Source organism: Suncus etruscus, chromosome 7 (genome assembly GCF_024139225.1).
Source record: "Suncus etruscus isolate mSunEtr1 chromosome 7, mSunEtr1.pri.cur, whole genome shotgun sequence".
Classification (NCBI taxonomy): domain Eukaryota; kingdom Metazoa; phylum Chordata; class Mammalia; order Eulipotyphla; family Soricidae; genus Suncus; species Suncus etruscus.
Genome location: NC_064854.1, coordinates 60,331,635 through 60,349,269, shown reverse-complemented (window position 1 = coordinate 60,349,269; position 17,635 = coordinate 60,331,635). Strand labels below are relative to the sequence as shown.

The following is a 17,635-nucleotide window of genomic DNA, read 5'->3' as shown; positions in this document are numbered from 1 at the left end:
TCGTGTTTTCTTTGTCCAAATTTTTAGTCTGTTGCAGATAATTTACATGACCTTACTAAAAGCTCTGCTTCTCATGTTAGCTCAGGAGCTCTTTTCTCTTCCTTCACGAGCTCATCTGGCCATGAATGCTGACTTGAGAGACTAAACACCTTTAACTCACCTTTAACACCTCTCCTGTTTGTCCTTTTTTTTTCCTTCCTTTTTTGATATTTTGGCCACATTCAGAAATGCTCAGTGATTACTCCTGGCTCTGCCCTCAGGAATTACTCCTGATGGTGCTCAGGAGACCCTATGGGGGACTGAATCCAGCCTCTTGCAAGGTAACTGAACCTTGGCTGCCTGCAAGGTAAATGTCCTCTCCATTATACTATCTTTCTGGCCCTCAAATTTCTTTTTAAATGGGGCCCAGTACACCCAGAAAATTGTAATACATTAGCAAAATCAATCATTTAGTGTTTTTATGCTACTTGAACTCTCTGAGGCCTTAATATATTTTTCTAAGATTCCTTATAAAAGTTGACTTTTGTGTTTTATTTCCTTATTGATTTCTTTTTGTGTTTTATTTTCTTTCTTATTGATTTCTTTTTGTGTCTCATTTCCTTTCTTATTGATTTCTTCCAGCAAAAAGCCAAGATCATCTACTTGGAATATGGTACCATCTTTTGCACAGAAGGGGAAATGCCCCAAGGAATCTACTTGATTATTTCTGGGCGGGCAATTGTAAGAGACCAACAAGTACTTTCTGAAAAACGTGGTTGGGAAGATTATGATTATAATCTGAGGAGGGAATATTAAGGACCAAGCAAGCTTCCTATTTTGGGAGAATCTTTTTTTAAGGCAAATAAAGCTATTTCTACTGAAAGCGAACAAAGCAACCAACACATTAAGTGGGGTTAATGCCCCCCATAGTATCTACTGCTTACTCCACACCCTGCTCTGGGCAGAAGCATCTTTTCCTTGATGCCGGAAATTGTTGGGTACTTTCTGAAGGGCTAGTGAGAGCTTGGCCCTCCAGGATACAAGGCTTTGCCTGTGCTGGGACCTATTTTAGGGCCCCTCAAACACCACTGGGTGTAGAACTGGTGTCCCACATCCTTGGGTCTAACCAAGATTCACTGGGAGTGGCTCCTGGCGCCCACCCTCAGCACTGCTTAGGAGCCAACCCCTACCCAAATTCACTGAGAATAAATGGAGGGTTTCTGATCCTAACATCCCAATGGCAACCAGGCTTGGGGACTTCTCAGTCAGTCACTGGGCAGATATTAGATATTGATTTAGTGTCCAGCACAGGATAGAAATGTGCCTTAGTAGGGTCTGCCCCTCTCCCTCAGGCACAGAAAGAGTGGGAACAAGGAGCAAAGTGAGCAGAGAAGTGAGTTAAAGTTGATGGGAGGCCAGCTGTATCCCTATGAGGTTGTCTGTTAGAATTCCGGATCCTTTGGCCTCCTAAAGAAACTCTCCAAATTGTAAAGTCCAACCTGAAGGCAGCTCTGTTTTGCACAAGAAAGAGATGCTCAGAGACTCAAGGACCATGGAGAGGTGAAAGGCCCTCAACCCACAGCCTTTGCTGTTTGCCCTGCCCCTATTTACTCGATGGCCAGAATATCCTGTTGCAGGTGTTCATCACCTATGTCCAGGCTATGGCACACACATCTTCTGTGGAATCTCCTAGAAACATCACTCTGTCTCTTAGTTCCCTCTCCCAAGTACCCCACACAGCTTTCCCGTGTGTGGGGGTGTGTGTGTGGGGTGTCATGGCTGTCCTTGCTGCAGTCCTAGAATCCTTTCGCTGGTGTTCACCAATGTTCACTCTTCTCTGTTCAGCATCCTTCAGTGTTCTAAAGACAAAGTTCTCCTTGGTGTGGAGGCCCGTGAGTTGTGCCCTGACCCTGATGCAAGGGGTCCCCAGGAGTCACAGGGCAGGTAACTGCCTTGCTGGGGCTGCAGCAGCTCTGTCCAGGGATTTTATTTGAAGATGCTGGAAGCAGAAAGTTGCAAATAGCGAAGGACTGGAAAGTTACAGATTAGAAGATGTTCTCTGGGTGGAAAAGAGAGCTCAGGGGACTGATAAGAGGCTTCCAGCCTGTGACTACACTCTCTAGGTCCCCCGTAAAAGGAGCCAAGCACCTGTCTGTCCCGCTGGGTCCCTTTCACAGCAAGCAAGTGCATAAGGATTCCTGGCTGTGGCGAGCTGGGTGTGCGAGAATGTCCCTAAGGAGGCTCTCCTGATCACATAGTTGGATTCTAACTACAGCTCTCCCTCTGCAGCTGCACTACAGCTCAGCTCCCAGCTTAGGTGTGACAAGCAAACAAAGGGCCAACAGAGAGTCCGAGACCATGTTCACAGAGGAGTGCACCAGTGGGGACATCATCGGGGAGCTGAGCTGCCTGGTCAAGTGTGAGAACGAGTACACAGCCATCTGTGATACTTCCCTACAGGTCTCTGCTCTGTCTTGCTTGGGCCCCGAGTCAAACACAGCACCGGGAGTAGTGACCAGCAGTGACCAGCTGTTGGGGAAGGTGAAGCACAGGCCAACACACAAACACACACAGACACACACACAGAGGCATGCATACATATAGGTACATGCATATGCGCACATGTAGATACATGCAGGCACAAACCACACACATGCATAATACAGATACACACAACATATGTAAACACACACACATACAGACACATGCATGCACATGTGTCAACACAGACATGTACATGCACATGCAAATGCATGCAGAAATACATGCACGCAGATAGTACATACACACATAAACACCTGCACATGTGTATGTGTATATAGGTGCATATACACACAAGACATGCATGTTCATGTACACACATAAATGTATACTCATGCATACAAATGCAAACATGTCTGCATCCACACAAACACATGTGCACACACACACACACACACACACACACACATAAACCTTCACAGTTTCTGATAGCAACACCTTGGCCTGGTATTATGTCTCTCACTTTCCTGGGGCTATAAACCTGATGTTTTCCTCCCTGGATAAGGCTCTAAAGTGGCAACACCTAATTTTTTGAGAGTACTTTTTCTAAGCTATGAACCAGGTGAAACCAAAAGACCCTGGGTTTGGGGCCGGGCTTGTGTTTCGGTTCTGAACTAAGCTGCCCTTTCAGGTCTGCTTTATTTCCCTGGAGGATCTCTTTGAGGGCTTCGATGTCTTCTGGCCCTCCCTGGAACCTAAACTGTGGCTCAAGCTGTGTCTTTCCATTGCCCATAAGTATATTGAGTCAAGTCTTGTGAAGGTCAGTGACCTGGTGAAAATGAAAAAATTTTCGCATACACTGTTAGCTTACAAAAGGCCTTTCACAGTTTCAAGACAAAGAGAATGGCAGAACAATAACTATTCTCTTAGTCTGGTATCCAGGGCTGTCAGTTCTCGGGTCAAAGCTAATTCTCCTAGGCTCTTAAAAATAAAAGAGGGCTGGAGTGGTAGCATAGTGGGGAAAGCATTTGAAATTGTACATGGCTGGCCTGGGTTTGATCCCCACCATCCCATAAGGCCCCCAAGCCTGACAGGAGTGCTTTTTGAGTGCAGTCAGGAGTAACCCCTGAGCACCACCAAGTGTGCCCCCCAATAAATAAATAAAAAAACCAAAAGGTATCCATCAAGTTCTGTGTCAGTGGAGCCTCAAGAAGTAGCACAGATGCACCATGCAGAGTCCATGAGCTAGATTTCTCATTGAGGCCGCAGCCCTGCCTATGCCAATCTCAGACTCTGCCTTGTTGGGGTGTGTAGGGATGACTGAGCTGTGCTCCAGAACAAGGAGTAAGTGGGTTCAAGGCTGTGCCTGATCCAGGCACAAACATGATGCCCCTGCCAAGTGTGCTGTAGGTTAGGGCACTGGGGGTTGGGGAACTTACGCTCAATCATCCACATAGTCCCCTCACAGCACCCTCCCCAAAGTCCCACACACAGTTGAGGGGCCTCAGTCCTACTGCGAGACTTGGCTTGGTGCTCTGCTGGGTCTGGTCTTGGCCAATTGTCCAATTATGTTCACTTGCCTGCTTGCTGGCCACCCTGGAGCCTTCTCCTGGCTCCTGAGGGCAGTCTCTCAGATCATCCTGTGGGTGAGTGAGTACCACCCTCCCACCCTCAGGGCCCAACTGGGCAGTCACCCCAACTACGCCAACCCTTAGTTTCATTAGAGACCTTCCAAATGGGAACAGCTTCTGCCAGCTTGGTCCCAGGGCCTGAGACCCCTAATGATACCCTCAAAGCACTACCCCCCTACTCTTTCTGCACAATATGATGTTGGCCAGAAGCCATAATTTTCTTCCAGGGCCTGAGCTTCCAGAAGTGTGTACAGTTCAACAATGCCCATGTGGAAACACTCTCCAGGTACAATGAGATAGTGATCGATAGGTCCAGCCTCAAGTTGGCCATTCTTGTGTATGGCAGCGCCCAGGATAACCTGACCAAGGTGGACTATTTCGCTCCATCCATCTTACCTAACTCCTGTGAACAGGTACAGAGGCCCTGAGAGGGATGAAGTACACAGCTTGAGTGTCCTCACATTGTGCCCAAACCTGAGCCCCTTTCCCACCTGGTCACCCCCAGAAGGAGGACACCAGTCCCAAGGCTGAGTGCTCATCCTGTGCTTACTTGCTGATCCCGTGCTTCCAGTTGTATGCCAACTGTTTCAAGTTCTGTCCCTTCAGGTTACAGTGGCTCAGTCCTCTTTCATGGCTGTGTCTTAAGTCCTAATCCTGGAGCATGTAGATGCCACAGCTCCTCATCTGTCCCCTGGAGAGGGCGCCCCTGAGTCAGTGCTTGAGCCTTAGCAAATGCACCCCAAGGCACTAATAAAGGAATGAACAAATAAAGCTGTTCCCTTTCCTGTGGGGAGCAGAGTCTCCTTGTCTATCTTCCCACAGATGCGGGGGGGTGGGGAGTCAAGCTGAGGTTTCTAAGACTTCTTTCAACGGTAGTTTGCAAAGAATTTAAGGATGGTATTAGAATTGTTAAAACTCAACTGACTACTTTCAAAAAGAAGTTTGAGGGCTGGAGCAATAACACAGTGGGAAGGGCTCTTGCCTTGCATGCGGCCAAGCCGGGTTTGATCCCGGCATATTATATAATACCTCGAGCAACACCAGGAGTAAGTCCTGAGTATCGCCGGTGTGGTCCATAAACAACAAAACAAAATAAAACAAAATAAACTTGACCTGGCAGATATGGCAGTTTTCCCGTGGCTAGGACTTCTGGCTGCCATTGTGGGCAATGCCAGGGACACGAACCAGGATGGGCAAGGACTGGAAGCGCCTCCCCTGAAGAACAGGGCACATTCTTCCTTTTTACATCAAGTGACACTGGATGTTGGTGTAGTTCTGGAACTTTTTGCACTTATTGATAAGGGAGCCTGGGCAGGAAGGGGCAGGCCTGAGGCAGAAAGTGATTCTGTCTAGGTCACCTACTATCCAGAGATAGGAGTGCGGGAGACCCCAGGCCTGAGGGGAGCTGACAGTGCTTCCTTTCATCTGGTGCCTAATTGGTCCCTTCAGCAGAGACTCCTATGGCTATTCAGTTCCCTCCTGGAAACTTGGGGTGTCCCCTGAAGGTACATTTGCCCCTTTTATCCTTTCATTTCATACCTCTCAGTAATGCAGCATGCAGCCACTCTTTAAATGTCCTTGGAAAATGGAAATCTCTTTAGTAGGCTTGGAACTGGGGGGAGGGTGTGATGCAGTGATGGGGCCTAGACGGGGAAGCAGCCCCCAGAGTCTAATTGGCTTAGACACCAGGGTTAGGAGTTGGACTTCTAGGTTCAAACCTGCCCTTCACCATAGCCCCAGGTTGGCATGATGCAGGCAGAAAGCAGCTAGTGTGAGACCTGGACACACATGCTGGACATAGTGCCAGCTTCTGCTGTGTGGGGGGAGTCTGGGAGACCCAAGACAGAAGCTGTCCAACAGCTCCTGGTGCCCCACAAAGCAACGTGTGAGCATGGAGGTGACTCACTTCTGAACTCCTGGCAATTGAAGGCAGTGAGATTTCCCTTCCCTTGTGGGACATTTGTGAAAGGTCTTTTTTGTTGGTCTGAACCTTCTTGAAACCACATGGAAAAGAAGATCTGGACAAGAGAAATTCTGGAGAGGCCCAGAACTTGAGGATGACCTCTTTCTAATATTCTTTGGAAGGTTCAGAACACCCCCCCCAAGCCCCTGAGAGTTCCAGGGTTCTTCGGGGACTTTCTGGGTGTATCTGCCATATGTACCCTGGGTTTGATTGCCCAGAAAACATGAATGCTTATCCCGAGTCTGATTTTTCTCCTTTTTAGGTCCAGGGAACTTCAGAAATCAACAAGTTACTGATGATCCAGGACTCCAAGGACCCACAAGACAGCAACAGCTCCAAGGTTCTGTCTGTTGGTAAGGCTCATCCCAGGACAGGCAGGATGGCTACTGAACCTGTCATCCACCCAGTCAGCACTCACCCGGCTGCTGTACTGCAGTCACCATTCATCAAATGTGCAGGCTCCCAATCCGAGGGTTTCTTTCCTCTCTTCTGCCACCTCTCCCCCACCCCTGGGTCTCTGCTGCTGCTCTAGGTGGAGATAGACTTGTAAGCCCTGGTGTGGTGCCGACTGCAGACAACCACCAGGGCAAGAACCCGCCCAGGCTAGGGCCTAGAACCTCGATGGCGAACCTATGGCATGTGTGCCAGCATCTTCCTTCTGGCCCTCTCCAGGGGAGCCAGTCTGCTCTTTTATGGCATTCTTGGGTCTCAGGAAGCCCTGGTATGTCTGGAAGCTCAGGCCTCAGTTCCTGCCCCATTGGCTCAGAGCAAAGCACTACCCAGAGGCTAGGCCCAGTCTCTCTTGTCCTGGGGCCCGGAGGCACAAATGGTAGGTCCAGAGACAGGACACAGCAGGTACCAGTCCATGGGTTTGGGTCACATCCATGTTTCCTTTTTGGGAGGTGTCTTCTGAGTCATACCTTGCAGTGCTCAGACCTTACTCCTGGCTCTGCCTTCAGGGGACCCCCATGGTGGGCCATGGACTGAGCGGGGTCGGCCAAGTGAAAGGCAAGCACCTTCCCCACTCTATACTTTCCAAAGTCCATTTTTGTTCTTAATACTAACTGAATTGGCCAGATATAAAACAACTTTAAGCTTTTCTTAAGAAAAGGTGAGCGGAGTGGGCCAGCCTGTCTTTGCCCATCTGTCCATGGCAGGCGATGCACAAGGGAGACCCACAGCGCACCCCAGACCCTATGGCTTTCTCCTGTCTTACCCGAAGGCCCTGAACATGCCTTTACTCTAGGTTCTGCCATGCTCACTCACAGTACTGGGTTTTGGCAGGATGGAAACTGGTGATCCATGGGAGGAGGACACGGGAGCCCCATGAAAGGGGCTAAGCTGAGAGCTCAGGTATCGTCCAACATTCTGATTCAGGTTTTCTCTTTCATGCTCATGTGTAGACAACATTGAGAAGGATATGAAGTAAGAATATAGCTGAAAATGACACAGTAATCCTCACTTCTGCCAAGCACTGAGGGGGTCTGTGGCAGCAGAGAACAGGAGATCCTGGGTCAAGCTCAGACATGAGAATCTGGGAGGAATTGATTGTGCCTGGGAGGGAGGTGTCCTTGTGCCCCCTACCCCCACCCCTTTTCATTCCCACTTAGCTCCGGGGTATAGTGGTCTTTGGGACCCTATCTCTGAGCCCCAAGACCTACCTCCCTACCAGGTGGTGAGGACATGGAGGTGCCAACAAGCCCACAAGGGCATCTCTCCCAGGGATCGAGTTACTTGGAAATTCTTTCAAAGGGGCATGATGCTCTGCTCTACTAGATTATTTAAAGATTTCAAGTTTGATTTTTTTGGAGGCCTCTTGAGTAGAAATAATTAACAGGCAAGGCCAGGTGGCCCAGTGGTCAGGTCCTGTAGTGCTAGGGACCACCAGGGCACCCTGGCAGGCAGTGTTGTGTGGGGAAGATTAGTAACTAAGAGATCAAAGGCTTACAGCTCCCAAGAACCCCCAGGTTCAGTTCCTGGCACCAGTCTCCCAAACACTGCTGGGGAGGCCCCAATTCCTTACCCTTCAGCCCAAGTAAAGTTTTATAGTAAAACAAATGGGACAGCAGAATAGAAAAGCAAGTGGGCATTGAGTGTTAAAGCACGTGAGGTCATGAGTGCCTGTGCTGCCAGTACTCCTTTTTCATGTTCCTTGCCCTGGCCACTTGAGGAGTGGTGAGGTGAAGAGCCCAGTGTGGAGGCAGAGGGTGGGGGTCAGCTACAAAGGAGCTCTCATGGGAGCCCAGGGATTGTCTCATAAGTTGAATTACCATCATTGTTCGGCCCCCAACATTTCCCAGAGCAAATTTATTCCCCTCTGAGGTTGGAGGTCATCTGCCTTGCAAGCTGTTGACCTATTTAATTTCTGCATCCCTGAGCAATGCCAGGAGTGAGTTGTAAGTATAGAGCCAGGAGTAACCCCTGAGCATTGCTGGATATAACCTTCCCTTCTCTCAAAAACAAATAAAATAACAAAAAATACCCTTGAGATTGAAAACTAGAACTGAGCTCCACAACCATGAACTATTTATCAGTGAACTTGGGTCACAGCATTGTTGGGTCTTTTCTCATTTTACTTCTTAAAATCAAAGTTGGAAGTTAGGATCTGTTTTTTTATTTTTTTTTGTAAGTGGAATATTTTGTCTATTGTATTTTTTTTTAATTTTTATGTTGACCATCTTAGCTTAAATATCTTTCACAGTAGTATTTTATGTACATATTAACATTGAATCAGGAAAATTCCCATCACCAAATTTGTCCTCCCTCCACCCCCATTCCCTTCCTGTAACCCATATCCCCCATCAGCACACACACACACACACACACACACCCCGCTGCTAGAGTGGTCCCCTCTGTGTCTAGCTTACTACTAGTGATCATATATCTGTTTGGTCCTGGTACCCTCCCTTGTTTCCCCCTCTATTTGAGAGGTGGAGCTAGATAGTTCATGTTATATGGTTTTGTTTGAAGGAAAGAAAAACAATAGAATGGGGTAAGAAAATCAAATAAGCTGAAAATGGGCGGAGTCCTTCTAGAGGCTTTCAACCTTTTTTAGCTTAGAATTCCTATTTTCATCTCACCCAAAGTTTGAAAAGACTGTATGACTAACTCACTGGTCTAGGGAGAAGTACAACAGAGGCAAGAACAAGAGAAATAGGTCAAGGCAGCAATGAAGAGCTTTCTCAAAGGATGTATGCAAGAAGTGGGAGCAGCATAAACCTTGGTAGTGAAGGTTCAACTGCTTTATGATTCTTTCAAAATGTATTTAATAAACTTGAACATTTTTAGTTGGTAAAAAGTGTTTTTGTTTTAATTTTGAATTTGGGGTCACAGCTGGTTGTATTTAAAGCTTGTTCCTGGCTGCATTCAGAAACTCCTCCTAGTGGGCTCACTGGGCCATATGGAGTATCTGGGATCAAACTCAGGTGGGCTAAATAATGCAAAGCAAAAACCCTACCTATTATGTGATAGCTCTGAAAATTTTAAATACCAATTTCTCTTCAAATGGTAAGGAAAGTTTGTGGTTTTCTCTTTAAACTGTGTCAGAGATTGAGCCTAGAGTTTCACACAAAGCAGGTTCTCTACTGCCAGCTACATTCCAGCCTCAGAAATTCTGCTCTTTAGAAACCAAAAGAACCTCAGGATACTCAGCATCAGAGGAGTGGTGGCTGGAGCCTCTGCACACTGGCAAATGTGGGGGCAGAGTGCCAAGGTAAGCTTCTCTTTGGAGATGTCTGCAGAGTGAGGACCACATGCAATCTGCGACTTTGTGTCTATGTGGGTGGAGCAGGCACACTAAAATGGGGGTGGGGGAATGCCTGTGAGTCTCAGTGGAATTATCCAAGAGGTGACACAAGGAATGCCAGAGCCAATTCTACCAAAGGATTTATTTGCTGATCTTCAAGAAGCCATGTTCAGAGAGTGCACACTTGCCCCTGCCAGCTGCTTCTACAGTACACGTTCAACCCTCCTGACCTCTCCCAGGTCCAGGGCCAAGGTGCACGGCACCACTCATACCTCATCACCTCCCCTGAAGGGAACTCATGGAAATGCTTTCTTTTAGAGCATGCCGCCGGATCCTTCACCTCGGAACACGCAGCCCAGTTCCTCATCTACTGACAAGGAGCAGAGTGGAGAGGTTTCCTTTGCCACAAGTAGAGAAGATGCTCAGGATTAATACTTAGACATCTACCCAGGAATCAACAGGTCCACTTCTGCTGCTCCCCAAAATGGGGAGCAGAGAGAAGATTTGATTAGAAAAGAAAAGAAAAAAAAATAACAGACCCAACCAATTCCTGAGAGTCAGTGTGTGGTGGGCTGGATCTGTCCACCAGGCCCTTGAGGCTCACAGGAACCTGTGTCCAGGAACACACTGTGTGTTGGGGAGCTGGGGGCCCAGCTCATCCAAGGCCTAGGGCTGGGGCGTGTAGCGAAGGTACTTCTTGCCTGAAGGCAGCTCTTTGGTGAAGACGCCTTTTGGGAAGAGCTTCTTGGCTTCCTCTTCGGGGATGGTTGGAAGGACCATCACACTATCTCCGATCTGGGGAGCACACAGATAAGAATGTGGAAGTGGGAGTCTGGGAGGGTTCCTGAGAGGCAAACCAGCCTGGGAAAGCAGCTAGGGGAGCAGGAAAGAGCTAGGGGAGTGTTCCATGGGGGATGGGATCACACATCTGCACATGTAGCACTTCCTGACTGGAACTGCAAGCATTCTGAGAATTTTACATCGTTCCCATGGCAGGAGCTGCCAGATCTGACAGCCACCTCCCCACTGCTCACCCAAAACAATTGTTAAGAGGATCTTAGAAACAAAACCCCTTTAAGTCAGAAAAAGAAAGTGTTCTAGGCATTCTGTGCACCACAACTAAGAGATGAGAAAGCACCTGAAAGCTGGCCTCAAGCCCACCCCTACTCTACCCCCAAACAGCCTAGTGGGGTCCAGGCAGGAGTGGCCAGGCCTCAGACACTTACTTTCCAGTCGGCAGGGGTGGCCACCCTCTTCTCTGCGGTCAGCTGCAGGGAGACCACGACTCTGAGAATCTCGTCGAAGTTCCTGCCAGTGGTGGCTGGATAAAGGATGGAGAGTTTCAGCTTCTTGTCAGGCCCAAAAACGAAAACCTGTGGGCAGAGACCAGGAGCCATGGCAGCTCTTGCGAGTAGCCACTGTGCATTTTCAAGGCATCAAGATACCTGCCCCCCTGCCAACATCCCAGACGGGCCCTGGCAAAACATATACAGGAACATTTCTCCCAGGTAAAGGGTGGGAAAGCCTCTGGGCAGGACACAGGGTTAGCCCAGGGCATCTCAGCAGACTAGGAAAAGAAGCTCATTGTGGCAGATGAGGGGTGAAGTTTGTTCCCAGGACAAAAATGACAGAACAGCTGCTCCCCAGGTACTGTAACCACCCCACTAGTTCTAGGGGTGCCAGATGGAGACCACAGGTGGAACACAGAAGACCACAGGCGACGCTGGCACCGTGAGGCTCCTAGTGTTACCAAGCACAGCTGGGAAGGCTCCTGTGCATTGCTAGGTCTGGCCCAGGGAACTGCAGGTGCTGAGAATTGCCAAGAGCACCCCAACACCCTCATTTATCTCCCAAAAAAAGTTGTGAGTAGAGCAAGAGCCAAGTTTTCTCAGAGACACCTTTGGATAATGGTACTATGATTGTCAGTTTTGAATCATCTGGAACGGCCACTCTGCCTCAGAACCTTCTAGAGAAGCAGCATATATGCCCTCTGGCTCCCAGAACTCACCACACGAGCTGTCACAGGCATGCCCTTCTCGTCCTTCTCTGCTGGGTCCAGCATACCGAGGAGGATGGCCAGGTCCCGGTTCCTGTCATCAATGATGGGGAAAGGCAGCTTCTCTGTAGGCTCCTCACAGTTGTAAGCATTGATGTCCTAAGAGGGGGTACGGGAAGACTCAGCATCATCAGGGCAGCCTGTAGATCCCATTTGGGCCGGCCATGCATCTAGACCCTCGATGGCGAACCTATGGCACAAATGCCAGCGGTGGCACGAGAAGGCCATGCAGCTGGCACACTGGAAGGGGTCCGCAATTAAGATATGTGGCGTGATGGGAGGCGAGTGTGCCGGTGTCTGCTTTGCAGCTCACCTGGCAACAGGACCGGACTGGCCATTGTGCAGCAGTTTAGGCACTCGGGCTCAAAAAGGTTAGCCATCACTGACCTAGACCATGTGCCCTGATCACACATCTTCAACACGTGTGACCATGTTTCCTAACCATGAGTCCTAATCACACTTCACTGCATTGCCTAAGCTGTCCTGCCAAGCAAAGGAAGAGACAGGCTATGTCTCCATTACTCCTGACGGCAGGACTTTTTCATGCCCTATCGCTTGAAAGGCAGCAAACATCCCTTTACTATTCTGAGAGCCATGGGACAAGCTCAGAAACTGTCAGTGCACCAGGACCTCAGTTCCAGGTAGTGAAACCACTGGAAAGAACATAAATTCACGGAGGGTGAGGAATGAAGCCTGAGGCCACAGACATGCTGCAACTGGGCCTCATACAACCATAGAAAAAGCTGTCAAACTTTCTGAAAACTCCACATGCCTTGGAGCAAACATGAAGGATGGAGCCCGGGGCTCATCTAAAAATGGCCTGGGCTTTGCCAGCAGCTGCTCTCCCTGACCCCAAGGATTTGGCTTTGATCCCAGTGACTACTGCACAGAAGTACAGTTAGACACCAGAGCAATGTAGAAACAAGAAAGCAGCAGCAGAATTAACACCAACTAGAGACCAGGCCAGATGACACAGGGCCTACACCTGGCTGAACCTGTCCTTTGCACAGAGCCAAGTCCAAGGTGCCGAACAAGCCAGGCTGCTAGTAAAGAGACTCCATGAACTCTGAACCCAAGGTGTTTCTGCACCTCACAACAGGGCCTACCTTGCTCCAAGCAAGATGGTCCTCCACACTGTCAATAGACAGGGCGATCAGCTTCACGTTCCTCTTGGCGAACTCTGGGGCCAGCTTGGCTGCTCTGCCCAGCTCTGTGGTGCACACGGGTGTGAAGTCCCGGGGGTGGGAGAAGAGAATGCCCCATCTGCAAGGAAGAGAGGGAAACTTCCCAATAAGGAGGGGTTCATGGATCCTGCATCAAAACATAGGTTTCCATTTGGGGAGAGGTGGGAGGGAGGAGAGAGGAGGGAGGGAAGAGAGGGAGAGAGGGGGGGAGAGAGGGAGGGGAGAGGGAGAGAGAATGAGGGAGGAGGGAAAGGGAGAGGGAGAGAGAGAGGGAGGGGAGAGAGGGAAGAGAGAAGAGGAGAGAGGATAGGAGAGAAGAGAGAAGAGGAGACAGGAGAGAGAGGGAGAGAGGGGGAGAGAAGGAGGGAGGAGGGAAAGGGAGAGGGAAAGGGAGAGGGAGAGAGAGAGGGAGGGGAGAGAGGGAAGAGAGAAGAGGAGAGAGGATAGGAGAGAAGAGAGAAGAGGAGACAGGAGAGAGAGGGAGAGAGGGGGAAGAGAGAGGGAGGGGGAGAGAGAGGGGGGAGAGAGGGGAGAGAGAAGAGAGAGGAGAGGGGGGAGAGAGGGGAGAGAGGAGAGGAGAGAAGAGAGGAGAGAGAGGGGAGAAAAGAGAGGAGAGAAAAGAGGAGAGAGAGAGAGAGAGAGAGAGAGAGAGAGAGAGAGAGAGAGAGAGAGAGAGAGAGAGAGAGAGAGAGAGAGAGAGAGAGAAGTCTTGTGTGCTTCTTTGGGTTTGGGTTTGGGTTTGGGTTTTGGGCCACCCAGTGCAGTGGTGCTCAGTGGTTACTCCTGATTCTCAGGATTCACTCCTGGCTGTGCCTGGAGGACCACATGGGATTCTGGGGATCAAATCTGGGTTGGCTGCGTGCAGTGTAAATGCCCTTTCCACCGTCATATTGCTCCAGCCCTAGCATTTTTTTTAATGGTTCCAGGGATAAAACCCAGAGCCTCTCATGTCCAAGTCAAGTGTTGTATACTCAGTCCCCAATATTTCAGAGCTCCAGCGGAGGACACTTTTTGATCCTCTCATCAGCAAAAGAACCTCATTTTTCAAGTCCAATTCAAGGAAAGAAGACAGATTTGGAAAGACTTGTCATTTGAGGGTATAGTCATGATTAGTCACTCTGCCACCCTGATCCCCTTTCTCTGACAATAACACCAACACTCCTCAGACTTACTTAACACTTACTGAAACTTTGAGTAGCTTTACTGCAAACTCCCAGGAGTATCCCAGTATACTGAGTCCAAAGGCAAGCCTGACCGCAATAGGAAACACATTATGTAACCTGAAATAAACAGGCTTCTCTCCTCTATTTAGATGTCAAATTCAAGTTGACACTGGGCTTGAGTGAAGACAAAACTCCTTTGTAACACTCCTTTCCCCATGCAACCTGCCAAGTGGGTCACCTGATGTTTGTGCCTGGCCTGCTCTAACCCTGAGTTTCCACCCCTTCCTCTCTCCTCTTGTCGCAGGTTCTCACCATGCAGCTTTCTGCAGGACAGCTTCTCAGGTAAATATTAACATGGGCATCATTATTACCCAAGCTCAGAAGAACACACTTTGCCGGCTGGAAATCACTTTTCCTCCTTGGAAATAGAAGAAGCAATGCCCTCACTGGCAGAAACACAAGCCATAGTTAAGCCCTGCAAATGACTTACAAACTAGCCTCTCAACTAAGCCACCCAGGATCCCAGAGCACAGATCACAGGGCATCTCCTGCCCCTCAATCTCAGACACCAGCAGGAAAAGAAGTGACCACAGACAGGAGGGTTTGGGACAAGGTAGGGAAGGAGCCAGTACTGTTCGGGCTAGTAGAGGTTACATTTACTTTCTTTTAGAAAGGGCAGCCTGAGGAACATCCATCAGAAAAAAATCTACCTGGGTATGTATGCAGGTCTGAAATTTTCCAGTGCCGTCTTGAGGGATCTGGGGACTCAGCGCCAACACTGGGGCCAGAAATAAAGTGAGAAGGGGTGGGGGTGATTCAGAAAAGGATGTGGGTGTGAGCCTGGGCATTGGGAGTTGAGACTGTTTTCTGCTGAGTCACGTCAATAAATTAATTTTCAGCGCCTCCAGTTTTGGGGTCATAGCCTCCTCTTGCTGGGGAATACTCTCTGCCCCGCCCTAGCTTCCCACTGCAACCCTGAAAAGCAACTCAGTTACATTATCCTGAGGCCTGCCTTCCTTCCTCATTTCAGATGAGGCAGAAAGTATTTCCTTCTTGAGGGGAAGGCACCACCCTCATCCACCCCTGGAGAACAGGTTTGTGGAACAGGAAGCGGATTAATGATGGAAAGGCTGTGGGCCTCCCCCCCCCCCCCACGCCTGCACAGAGTGGGCAATGGGCTTGGAAAGAAAACATCACTGCCTCATGTCTGCTTGATAATTTTTGCTCTCGCATCGAAGAATGGAGTTTGGGGATAAATTACAATAGACCAAGAGCTGCCTGTCAGAAAGTGCTCAGATGCTTTCATGGGAAAGACACGTCACACAGCTTCAGGTATGCCTCTTTTTCTTATCTTCCTGCTACTGGTGCCTAGAAGCCACTACTGACTGGTGATGAAATCATGACAGGTACAGAAGACAGAGACAAGGCACTCCCACCCACCAAGAGCCGAGGGAAAATCAGCTTCAATATGAGCATCTGGAGGAATAATCGTCCTTATTCCACGCATCCTAAGAGTTCTTTTCCTGTGAGCTTTGCTTTTATGGAGGCAAGGGCTGCAGAAGGAAACAGGAAGGCACAAGCTTGGAAAATCCTCTAAAATCCCTTCAGAGAGCCCCTTCAGGTTGGAAGCTCAGTCATCTTCTGTTTGGCTCTATCCTAGCCTTGCAGGCCTGTTTAATCAGGGACTGAAAAAGATAAAAGTAAGAGTCTGACCAGGCATCTCTGTGAGAATCTTTTGGCTCTCTGTCATCACATAATCCATTGTATCTCTGCCAGATCGGACCAAGCAAATGCTGAATGGTGTCACCAACGCCAGCCTGAAAAACTATGCCAAGAGGCGTGCAAGGGGGATGAGTCAAGTGAAGCAGGTTTGCTGAGAAGGCGCTGTCAGTCAGATCAGCGGTTAACCCGGCTGTCCTCCAGGAGCCATGCCAGCAGTTTGGGCTTCCCAGCACAAGGCCTTGCGGGGGCGGGAAAGGATCCCTGGGAAACAAAAGGTCCCGAAGAGGGAGGGCAGCCCACGTGTCCGGCCGGTGTCCCTCCGGAAGGAAAGGCACAATGTGCTTCAGAACTCCGTGTGCTGGTCCCTCCCAAGGAAAGCACTGATCAAATCACATCCTGGACGAGTCTTTCTGGCTCCCAGCTCCAAGGCTACCGCGCTGGTGTCATGCTTTTTACAAGCTGTGCCCAGAAACTGTGTCAACGCCAGGCAAGGACACCGTGTGGGTCGCCAACTCCCAGTCGAGCCAGCTAGGCCGGGGGCCAAGGGGCCGGGAGGGCTCACCCGGTGCGGCGCGGGGCCCAGGCAACGTGCGGGAACCGAAGCAAAGACCGAGGGGAGCCTAGAAGGCCCCGCAGGCACTTACGAGTCTCCCAGGTAGTCGTGGAACCGGATGCGGCCGATGGTGGTGTTGGCCTCGAAGTTGGGAACCTCGTCTCCGAGCAGGAGCCCTCCAGGCATGGCGGCGGCGGCGCAGACGCGAATACGCGGAACGTAGAGCAAGCGTAGCGGAAAGGCCACCAGCCCGCAGCGTCTGGCGCGAAGATAAGGGCGCGCAGGCTGAGGGCGGGGCGGAGCCAGAGCGGTGCGGCTATCCCGATAGGCGGACACGCCTCAGGGGCGGGGCTAGAGTGGGCTGTCCTGATAGGCGGACTCGCCTCAGAGGCGGGGTCAGAGTGGGTCCGCTGTCCGGATAGGCGGACACGCCTCGAGGGCGGGGCCAAAGTGGAGCTTCTGTCTGGGTAGGCGGACACTAAACAGGGCGGGGCCAGAGTGGGGCCGCTGTCCGGATAGGCGGACACGCCTTAGGGGCGGGTCCATATCGGGACCTCTGTCTTAGGATAGGCCTACACGCCGCGGAGGTGGGGCCAGAGCGGGCTGCTGTCTGGGTAGGCGTATACTTAGAGGGGCGGGGCCAGGGGCGTCTAAAGAGGCTGAGCCGGGCTCTGGTGGGCGGCTCTAGAGCCGGCGGGGCCGGAGGCGAAGCCAAGGTGGGCGGGAGGACCAAGGGTGAGGGCCTGGTTTGGAACTCTGCCTGGAGTTGGGTCTTGCCCCTGGCAAGTGCATTCTAGCTCTTGCGGTCCCTAACGTGCTCCGGACCTCAGTGGCATTGCTCCTATAGACTCGCGGTCGCACAGACTTTGCCCCTGCAAGGAATTAGGGTTTGGATTTTGAAGGTGAAAAGAAGCTGGGATAGCAAGGGGGAGCACCCCCCCCCGAAGACGCATCATTGCATCATTCCAGGAGGCTCCCCCAGCCTCGCTGTCCTAAACTGTCAGTCTCGGGGTTGGAGGGGGATGTGGTAAGGCATAGAACAGCTGAGGACCTTAAGTCACAGGAAGTGGCTTTCCTATTGCAGCAGAAATCCCCGTCAGCAGGCGCATGGGGGAGTGGAACCTGCTTAGATGCCTTTCCTTCTCCTGGAAATTACTA

At 50.4% G+C, this 17,635-nt stretch overlaps 2 protein-coding genes across 2 annotated transcripts in view; one reads left to right on the top strand and one right to left on the bottom strand.

The window, feature by feature from the left end:
- SLC9C2 (solute carrier family 9 member C2 (putative)) overlaps positions 1-10,173 on the top strand; it is a 37,790-nt gene extending 27,617 nt beyond the window's left edge. Inside the window, 8 exon segments of the mRNA XM_049777605.1 lie at positions 622-720; positions 2,269-2,439; positions 3,152-3,292; positions 4,319-4,504; positions 6,317-6,407; positions 6,587-6,775; positions 9,679-9,766; positions 9,960-10,173. Of these exon segments, the coding sequence (XP_049633562.1) occupies positions 622-720; positions 2,269-2,439; positions 3,152-3,292; positions 4,319-4,504; positions 6,317-6,407; positions 6,587-6,775; positions 9,679-9,766; positions 9,960-10,173 (1,179 nt within the window).
- PRDX6 (peroxiredoxin 6) lies at positions 9,927-16,754 on the bottom strand. Its single transcript, XM_049776599.1, has 5 exons — positions 16,569-16,754; positions 12,962-13,118; positions 11,808-11,954; positions 11,026-11,172; positions 9,927-10,594 (listed from the first exon to the last, which is right to left on the bottom strand). Exons 1-5 carry the CDS (start codon positions 16,661-16,663, stop codon positions 10,466-10,468), a joined length of 675 nt encoding a protein of 224 aa, XP_049632556.1. The 5' UTR covers positions 16,664-16,754; the 3' UTR covers positions 9,927-10,465.
- Positions 16,755-17,635: the final 881 nt, after the last annotated feature.

Bases quoted from the DNA above. Each gene is read 5' to 3' on its own strand.
- PRDX6 (XM_049776599.1), bottom strand. From the start codon at position 16,663: ATGCCTGGAGGGCTCCTGCTCGGAGACGAGGTTCCCAACTTCGAGGCC. The intron at 13,119-16,568 runs GTAAGTGCCTGC...TCTTCCTTGCAG, and splicing joins CACGACTACCTGGGAGACTC to ATGGGGCATTCTCTTCTCCC. The intron at 10,595-11,025 runs GTAAGTGTCTGA...TGTGCTCCCCAG, and splicing joins CCACCCCTGCCGACTGGAAA to ATCGGAGATAGTGTGATGGT.